Here is a 9,780-nt window from a genome sequence, read left to right as displayed (position 1 = left end):
GGTGATGGGTATTAAAGAGGGCACGTTCTGCGTGGAGCACTGGGTGTTATGCACAAACGATGAATCATGGAACACTGCATCCAAAACTAATGATGTAATGTATGGTGATTAACATAACATAATAATAATAAAAAATAAATAAAAGTAGTCTCAACTTTCCTTTTCATCTTATTTTCTACTGTTCTCTTAAACATTTTCCATTCTCTGGGCAACCTGCCCACTCTTCACCATTATCTGAGTACCTTGAACTTAACTGTCATTTCTATACTGTGCTATCTGATTGAAATGATTCTTCAGACTCTCTTTATGTATTATAATACTACTATTTATAAAAGTTCTGCTCAATGCTGCATTTTCCATTTTGTCTTTCTGATCACCACAGCTGTGGCTTTCTCCTTCCACTTTACCTCAGGTATTACTAAGTCTGTGGCATTCATCTCACTATGCTTGTTGATATTGACTTAAGATGTGAGATAGGCATTGTCTTACCAAGCAATTAACAGATACTAAGATACAGATACTAAGTAAATACATTTTAATTAGTAAAATAATTAAATAAGAAGGCACAGTAGAATAGGATTAAACAGAACTAGGACTACATTGGTCTGAGCTGTCATCTGCATCCATAACTGATTTTTTGACATGCATAAATACTCTGTGTTTTCCATTTGTACAGAGTTAGCAACAGTTATAACTAAAGATGCTAAATAGATCTTGAAAAAAAATGGGAGTTAGGGAGCAAGTTACTTCCTGAAAGCAGGTCTTTGTGGGTTTGCCTCCTCTTTTTAGGTAAGTTTATGCAAATTTTTATCTGGATGAGCACACCTTTGGAAATTCCATGAAGCACCTCACCCCCACACAGGTGCAAATGACCAGTATGATTTAAGGTGGTCAAGAAAGGCTTCAGAATAGTTTTTGTGAGAATTTATCCATGACTTTGGCTGTGGGGAGGTTGTGAAAATGGCACAGCCCTTCTTATTGTCAGGACACAAACTAACAAATCAAGCCCTGAGCAGTGTCTCCACTTAGGAGCAAAATTATTCTATAGAAAATATCCCTAATGAAGCCTTTCAAGCTATTGGACAGCAGTTTAGACATGAAAACCTAAACTGAAACCAGTTCTTAATTATCTCACAATAATGTATTCAAAATGAAAAAAAATTTTAATACTTGGAACTCAAAACTGGGACATACAGCTAACGTCCTTACTACTTATTAGGTACCACTTATTGTGCCCTTACAATATGGTAGGTACTGCATTAGGTACATGTTACATGTTACATGTTACATATATCATCATATCACCTAGTTCCCACCATGCCCTGCAAGAGAGGTGTTGTGATCTCCTTTTACAAATGAGGAAACTGAGGCTTGGAGAAGTTAAATAACTTTCCCATGCTCATATAGCAAGTTGTAGTGGAGTCTGGATTCAAAATAGGCTTCGTAGACTTCAAAGCCCAAGCTATTCACAGCTCGATTGTGGCCTTCTCAAGTTAGATAGCAGTTTTAACTTCTGGGTAATTTCCATTTCCATTGCATTATAAAAAGCAGTCTTTCCATTCATTATCATATGTGATAGTCACAGGGAATTGTGAGCCTGTTGGGCAGGTACTGGAGGAGTTTGCCTTTTCAAATTGAATCACTTGTTCACAGGTGGGAATTGGATCTTCCTGTTTAATTTTATCTGAACTCTTCTGAACTTACCCCCTCTGTCCCTCTATGGTTTCTTTTTTGTCTTCCTTTCATTATCAGTGTGTGTGTGTGTGTGTGTGTCTGTGTTGTGTGTGTGTGTATTATTATTATTATTATTATTTTAAGTAGCCTCCACACCCAGTGTGGGGCCCAACATGGGGCTTGAACTCATGATCCTGAGATCAAGACATGAGCTGAGATCAAGAGTCAGATGCTTAACCGACTGAGCCCCCCAGGTACTGCAGTATGTATCTTTTCTAATTTCTCCTTTCCTTGTGTCTTTCTCTCTTTTCATACTGTTTTCTATTTCCTCTCTTCCCTATTTCTTTCTACCAGATTATCGCCAAGCTTCACGAAATTTAGTGTTAGGTGTAGGTTTGCAGAGAAAAGTTTCCTCCATCCCCAAGCAAGGTATATGTTGTAGAGGTTGGGGTGCCTCTGAATAGAGACTATTAGTTATGGTTATTGTCAGTTTTTTTTTTTTCTCTGTGTCCCGTTTTTTATGGTTTTGCAGCAGAATGCCTGACATGACACATAATTGTAAATATTCGGTTGTGCAAAAGAGAATAGTGCTTAAGTACAAATGGAAACAATTTTTTTTAAATAAATACTTAAACACGACTGTCAGTTTTGATATAAGAGATAAGAAATATTCTTTTCCATGTGGGCAATCTATTTCAAAGATGGTGGAAAAACAGTGTCAGAGTCACTGGTTTCTGAGTGTGGAGTGGTTATTAACCAATGTTTCATTCTGGAAATATTTACTGACTTTTACACTTAGGAACTTCAGACAATAGAATAAAACTTTTGAGGCATTATGGTTAATAGCAAAAGACTACAGTTTGCAGATTAAGGTGTTTCCCACTCATATTTAAAAGGACACATCATGGGGGCACCTGGGTGGCTGAGGAGGTTAAAGGTTGGATTTTTGATTTTGGCTCAGGTTGTGATCTTGGGTTTCTGGGATTGAGGCCTGTGTCAGGCTTGCACTCAGTGACGAGTCTGCTTGTCCCTCTCCCTCCCCCTTCTTTCTCTCTCTCAAATAAATAATAAAATCTTAACAAAAAGGGACACGTTACATTCCATCCTCTTCCTGAAATCCTTGACCTTACTGGATAATACTGGTTCTTCCTTTGAATTTTTTTCTTTTTTTTTTTTTCTCACATATTCAGCAAATAATTTTCTCTACTGTTTGTATGGCATATATTGTATACTACCTTATATTGTAGCTATTATGTGTGCAATTTATGTCTTTCCAGTGGGTTTATTGAGTTTGTGACTAATAGAAGTTAGAAAAACAGAAACAAAAACAAAAACAAACCCTGACCATTATGTACTGGAACTCTCAGGGAAAGCTTATTAAAAATAATTGAGAACAGTTATTTGACGTTTGAGGACAGCAAACTATAGAGATATGTTTGTACATATCTTAAGTCCGGATAGAAGTCTTGCAGAGCCAGGTGTAGGTTCCAGGGGGAACTTTATTGAGTAGAGTGGCCAGTAGAGATCTCTGTATGATTTTGATAGTACTTTAAAAAATGGGAAGGTGTGGTTGATAAATCTGAGGAAATTATGCTAAGTGGAATAAGACATTCAAAAATAAATACTGTGTGATTCCTCTTCTGTGAGTTTCCTAAAGTAGTCAAATTAAAAAAAAACAGAAAGTAGGATGGTGGTTACCAGGGGCTGAGGGGAGGGGGAAAGGGAGTTGTTGTTTAATGGGTATTGAGTTTCAGATTTACAAGATGAAGAAATTCTAGGGATCTTTTCTACCACAGATGAATATACTTAATAATACTGAACTGTACACTTATGCAGGGTTTATATCGTATATGGTTTTCACCACAATAAAAAATGGGAAGATTCAGAAAAGCAGTGAACCTGATGTGATGAAAAAGAATGAAATTCTATCTTTAATAAAGCCCATTTCTCCCCTTTTACTACTCTTGACTGGTTTTGGTGTTTTCTTATTCCCCAGTTTCATTGTCCCTAATCTCAATCTTCATCCTGTTCTACAGTGTGTTTCTCCATAATTCATTCCTATCTCATGTTTGAATGAAAGAAAACTTTCATTCCTAAATGGTGATCCATTGATTAATCAGTTTCCCCATAATCCTACTCTCTGAGTGTAAATTGTACAGAGAGAAGAAATTGAAAATGATCATAAAAGGGGGATGAAATATGTTGATATGGAAAAGTAGGGTCAGATATAATTTGTATAACTGTATAATTTCCCTTTGTGGGTAATTAAATTTTATTTTCACCTACTGTCTCTTTTTCTTTTGTGAGCAAATATACCTTCTTGCTTGTATATTTTGTTTATTGTTACAGGCACCTGTGAAGCTTTTCTTCTTGCCAAATTCTCCTATTAATTTTAGGCAATGAGAGATTTTCCTGATAGTTCCAATTATAATATGATCTCCTGAGTTGTGCTTCTGTCATCATCATTGTCATTATCATCATTACTTATGAAGTCTGAAGAATTGGATTACCAGGTAGTTCTCATTTGTAATGCAACATAAATAATTAATACCACTATCATTCCTGAGAATCATAATTTCTTTCTCACATTGTTAGTTCTCATCATTTCAGTGGCAGCCCAGTTTGCTGGATCCATGGATGGAAGGAATCACTCAGTTGTGTCTGAGTTTGTGTTTCTGGGACTCACTCATTCATGGGAGATCCAGCTTCTCCTCCTGGTGGTCTCCTCTGTGCTCTATGTGGCCAGCATGACTGGAAACATCCTCATTGTGTTTTCTGTAACCATCGATCCTCACTTACATTCCCCCATGTACTTCCTACTGGCCAGTCTCTCTTTCATTGACTTGGGGGCCTGCTCTGCCACCTCACCCAAGATGATTTACGATCTTTTCAGAAAGCACAAAGTGATCTCCTTCGGAGGCTGCATTGCCCAGATCTTCTTCATCCACGTCATTGGTGGCGTGGAGATGGTGCTGCTTATTGCCATGGCCTTTGACAGATATGTTGCCATTTGTAAGCCTCTCCACTACTTGACCATCATGAGCCCGCGAATGTGCATCTTGTTTCTGGCTGCTGCTTGGGCCCTTGGCATTATTCACTCGCTGTTCCAACTAGCATTTATTGTTAATTTACCCTTCTGTGGTCCTAATGTATTAGACAGCTTTTACTGTGACCTTCCTCGTCTCTTGAGACTAGCCTGTGCAGATACCTACCGATTGCAGTTCATGGTCACTGTCAACAGTGGGTTTATCTGTGTTGGTTCTTTCTTCATACTCCTCATCTCCTACATCTTCATCCTGTTTACTGTTTGGAAACATTCCTCAGGTGGTTCATCCAAAGCTCTTTCCACGCTGTCAGCTCACATCACTGTGGTCCTTTTGTTCTTTGGTCCAACCATGTTTGTCTATACATGGCCACATCCCAATTCGCAGATGGACAAATTTCTTGCTATTTTTGATGCAGTTCTCACTCCTTTTCTGAATCCTGTCATCTACACATTCAGGAATAAAGACATGAAGGCAGCAATGAAGAGAGTATGCAGCCAGCTAGTGATTTATAGGAAGATCTCATAGGTAATATAAGGCCTTCTCACTAATCATGGTGTAGACTTTTGTTTCTGTCTTTGATATTTTGGATTCAGAAAACTGAATCAGGGCTTATAAAATCGATTTCCTTGTATTAAATTTATTACAAGAGTTCTGTAGAATTGGTATTGTTTCTTTCATAAATGTTTGGTAAAATTCACCATAGGAGTCATTTTGGCTTGCAGTTTTCTCTGTGTAAAGGCTTTCAACTATAAATTCAATTTTTGGTAGCTTGTGTCTTCAAAGAAATTTGTATATTAATCTGTGTTATCAAATTTATTGGAAGAAGTTGTTCCTAATATTCTCTTATTATGAAATGTCTATGACTTATAATAGTTTCCTCTCTTTCATTGTCTATTGGTAGTTTTTTTTTTAAATTTTATCAGCATTTTAGAGGTTTTCCAATTCCCTTTTTTTTATTGACATGAAATTAGTATATAACATTATATATGTTTCAGGTGTAAACGTTATAATTTGACATCTGTATACACGGCAAAGTGATTACCACCAAAAGTCTAGTTACTGTTCATCACTATACAATTGACCCACTTCACCCATTTCACCCACCCCTCAACATACTTCCCCTTTGGTGACTACCAATCTGTTCTCTGTATCTGTGATTTTGGTTTTGTATTATTTTGTTTCTTTTAGGCTTTTTTTTTTTTAGATTCCATATATCAGTAAAATCATGCACTATTTGTCTCTGTCTGATTTATTCCACTTAGCATAATAGCCTTGAAGTCCATTTATGTTGTTGCAAATGACAAGATTTCATTTTTCTTTGTGGCTGAGTAGTTTTCTATTGTTTATATATACCACATCCTCTTTATCCATTCACCTATTGATGGATACTTAGGTTGCTTCCATATGTTGTCTGTTGTAAATAGTGCTGCAATAAACATAGTGGTACATACATTTTTTCAAATTAATTTTTTTGTATTCTTTGAATAAATACCCGGAAGTGGTATCGCCGGATCATATGGTAGATCTATTCTTAATTTTCTGAGGAACCTCTACTCTTTTCCAGAGTGGCTGTACTAATTTACATTCCCACCAACAGGGCAGAAGGGTTCCTTTTTCTCCACATTCTCTCCAACACTTGCTTCTTGTCCTTTTGATAATAGCCATACTAACAGTGTGAGGTGGTAACTCATTGTGGTTTTGATTTGCACTTCCCTAAAATTTAGTGATACTAAACATCTTTTCCTGTGTCTGTTGGTCATCTGTATGTCTTCTTTGGACAAATGTCTGTTAATATCTTCTGTACATTTTTTAACTGGATTATTGGTTTTTGAGTGTTGTTTGATAAGTTCTTTATAGATTTTGGATACTAACTCTTTGTCAGATATATCATTTGCAAATATCTTCTCCCATTCTGTTGGTTGCCTTTAGATTTCTTGATTGTTTCCTTCACTGTGCAGAAGCTTTTTATCTTGAGGACAACCCAATAGTTTAATTTTGCTTTTGTTTCTCTTGTCTCAGGAGACATATCTAGAAAGAAGTTGCTATGGCTGATGTCAAGAAAGTTATGGCCTGTGTTCTCATCTAGGATTTTTATGGTTTCCGGTCTCACATTTAGATATTTCATCCATTTTGGATTTATTTTGTGTGTAATATGAGAAAGTGGTCCAGCTTTCATTAGCATATAGCTGTCAGGATTTTCCCCCAAACCCATTTGTAGAAGAGACTTTCTCATAGGATATTCTTTCCTACTTTGCTGAAGATTAATTGACCATAAAGTTGTGGGTTCATTTCTGGGTTTTCTGTTCTGTTCTATTGATCTATGTATCTATTTTTGTGCCAGTACCATACTGTTTTGATGACTGCAGCTTTGTTTTTTTTTTAATTTTTATTTTTTTAAAGATTTTATTTATTTATTTGACAGAGACAGACACAGTGAGAGAGGGAACACAAGCAGGGGGAGTGGGAGAGGGAGAAGGAGGCTTCCCGCTGAGCAGGGAGCCCGATGTGGGGCTCGATCCCGGGACCCTGGGACCATGACCTGAGCCAAAGCAGATGTTTAACGACTGAGCCACCCAGGCGCCCCAGATGACTGCACCTTTGTAATATAACTTGAAGTCCAGAATTGTGATACCTTCATCTTTGCTTTTCTTTTTCAAGATTGCTTTGGCTATTCGGAGTCTTTGTGTGTGGTCTCATACAAATTTTAGGATTGTTCTAGATCTGTGAAAAATGCCAGTGGTATTTTGATTGGGATTACATTAAATGTGTAGTTTGACTTGGGTAGTATAGATGTTTTAACAATATTTGTTCTTCTAATCTATGAGCATAGAATGTCTTTCCATTTCTTTGTGTTGTCTTAAATATCCTTATCGGTATTTTATATTCTGAGTAAGGTCTTTCACCTCTTTGGTTAGGATTATTCCTAGGTATCTTATTTTTGGTCCAATGGGATTGTTTTCTTAATTTCTCTTTCTGCTGCCTCATTATTGGTATATGAAAATGCAACAGATTTCTGTATGTTGATTTTATATCCTACGACATTAGTGAATTCATTTATCAGTTCTAGCAGCTTTTTTGGTGGAATCTTTCAGGTTTTCTATATATAGTACCATGTCATCTGCAAATAATGACCATTTTACTTCTTCCTTACTAATTTGATGCCTTTTATTACTTCTTATTGTCTAATTGCTGTGGCTAGGACTTTCAGTACTATGTTGAATAAAAGTGGTGAGTGGATATCCTGGTCTTGTTCTTGACCTTAGGGGGAAAGCTCTCAGTTTTTCCCATTAAGGATGATGTTAGTTGTGGGTTTTTCATATATGGCCTTATTATGTTGAGGTATGTTCCTTCTAAACCTACTTTGTTGAGGGTTTTTTATCATGAATGGATGGTGTACTTTGTCAAATACTTTTTCTGCATCCATTAAAATGATCATATGGTTCTTGTCCTTTCTCTTATTGATGTGATGTATCATTTTGATTGATTTGTGAGTATTGAACCACCCTTGAAACACAGGAATAAATCCCACTTGATTATGGTGAATGATTTTTTTAAATGTATTGCTGGATTTAGTTTGCTAGTATCTTGTTGAGGATTTTTGTATCTATGTTCATCAGAGGTATTGGCTTACAGTTCTCCTTTTTTTAGTGATGTCTTTATCTGGTTTTGGTATGAGGATAAGCTGGCCTCATAGAATGACTTTGGAAGTTGTCCTTTCTTTCTGTTTTTTGGAATATTTTGAGAAGAATAGGTATTAACTCTTCTTTAAATGTTTGGTAGAATTTACCTATGAAGCCACCTGGTCCTGGACTTCTGTTTGTTGAGATTTTTTTTTTTGTTTACTGATTCAATTTCTTTGCTGGATATCAATCTATTCAAATTTTCTATTTCTTCCTGTTTCAGTTTTGGTAGGTTATATGTTTCTAGGAATTTATCCATTTTTTTTAGGTTGCCCAGTTTGTTGACATATAGTTTTTCTTAATATTCTCTTATAATTTTTTGTATTTCTGTGGTGTTGATTGTCATTTCTCTTCTCTCATTTGTGATTTTATTTATTTGAGTCCTTTCTCTTTTTTAATATTTATTTATTTATTTGAGAGAGAGAGAGAGAGAGAGAGAGTGAGCACACAGAGGGAGAGGGAGAAGCAGACTCCCTGCTGAGCAGGGAGTCTCTTTGCTTTTTGATAAGTCTGGCTAGAGTTTTATCAATTTTTTTGATGTTTTTCAAAGACCCAGCTCCTGGTTTTCATTGATTTGTTGTTGTTGTTGTTGTTTTTTAAGTTTCAATATCATTTAATTCTGCTTTAATCTTTATTATTTCCTTTATTCTGCTGGTTTTAGGTTTTGTTGTTCTGCTTCTAGCTCCTGTAAATATAAAATTAGCTTGTTTATTTGAGATTTTTCTTGTTTCTTGAGATAGGCATGTATTGCTACAAACTTCCCTCTTAGGACTGTTTTTGCTGTTTCCCAGACATTTTGCATTGTTGTGTTTTCATTTTTATTTGTTTCCACATGCCTTTTTAAATTTCTTTTTTGATTTCCTGGTTGACCCATTTGTTGTTTATTTAACCTCCATGTATTTGTGGTCTTTCCACATTTTTTTGTTGTGGTTGACTTCTAGTTTCATAGCATTGTGGTCAGAAAAGCTGCATGATATGACTTTGATCTTCTTGAATTTCTTGAGGCTTATTTTGTGACCTAACATATGATCTATTCTGGAGAATGTGTCATGTACACTTGAAAAGAATGTGTATTCTGCTGTTTTAGGATGGAATGTTCTGTACGTCCATCTGGTCCAGTGTGTGATTAAAAGCCATTGTTTCTTTATTGATTACCTGTTTATTTTAATTTATTTTTTAATCATTTTATTTATTTATTTGAGATAGAGAGTGCATGAGAGAGCACAAGTGGGGGGAGAAGAGGAGGAGGGAGAAGCAGGCTCCCCGATGAACAGGGAGCCCTATATGGGGCCCAATCCCAGGACCCCAGGATTGTGACCTGAGCTGAAGACAGACGCTCAACCGACTGAGCCACCCAAGCACCCAATTATCGGTTTTTG

General features: G+C 36.3%; 1 protein-coding gene across 1 annotated transcript; it reads left to right on the top strand.

The window, feature by feature from the left end:
* Positions 1-4,307: 4,307 nt before the first annotated feature.
* Positions 4,308-5,246, top strand: LOC114221384 (olfactory receptor 4F3/4F16/4F29). Its single transcript, XM_028119502.2, has one exon. It carries the CDS (start codon positions 4,308-4,310, stop codon positions 5,244-5,246), a length of 939 nt encoding a protein of 312 aa, XP_027975303.1.
* Positions 5,247-9,780: the final 4,534 nt, after the last annotated feature.

Source organism: Eumetopias jubatus, unplaced genomic scaffold (assembly GCF_037043125.1).
Source record: "Eumetopias jubatus isolate StellerSeaLion01/CBP00866 unplaced genomic scaffold, mEumJub1_p1.0 scaffold_7, whole genome shotgun sequence".
NCBI classification, from domain to species: domain Eukaryota; kingdom Metazoa; phylum Chordata; class Mammalia; order Carnivora; family Otariidae; genus Eumetopias; species Eumetopias jubatus.
The sequence above is the reverse complement of the archived record's forward strand: the minus strand, read 5'-3'. Positions and strand labels throughout refer to the sequence as shown.

Excerpts from the sequence above, each read along its gene's own strand:
- LOC114221384 (XM_028119502.2), top strand. The coding sequence starts at position 4,308 with ATGGATGGAAGGAATCACTCAGTTGTGTCTGAGTTTGTGTTTCTGGGA.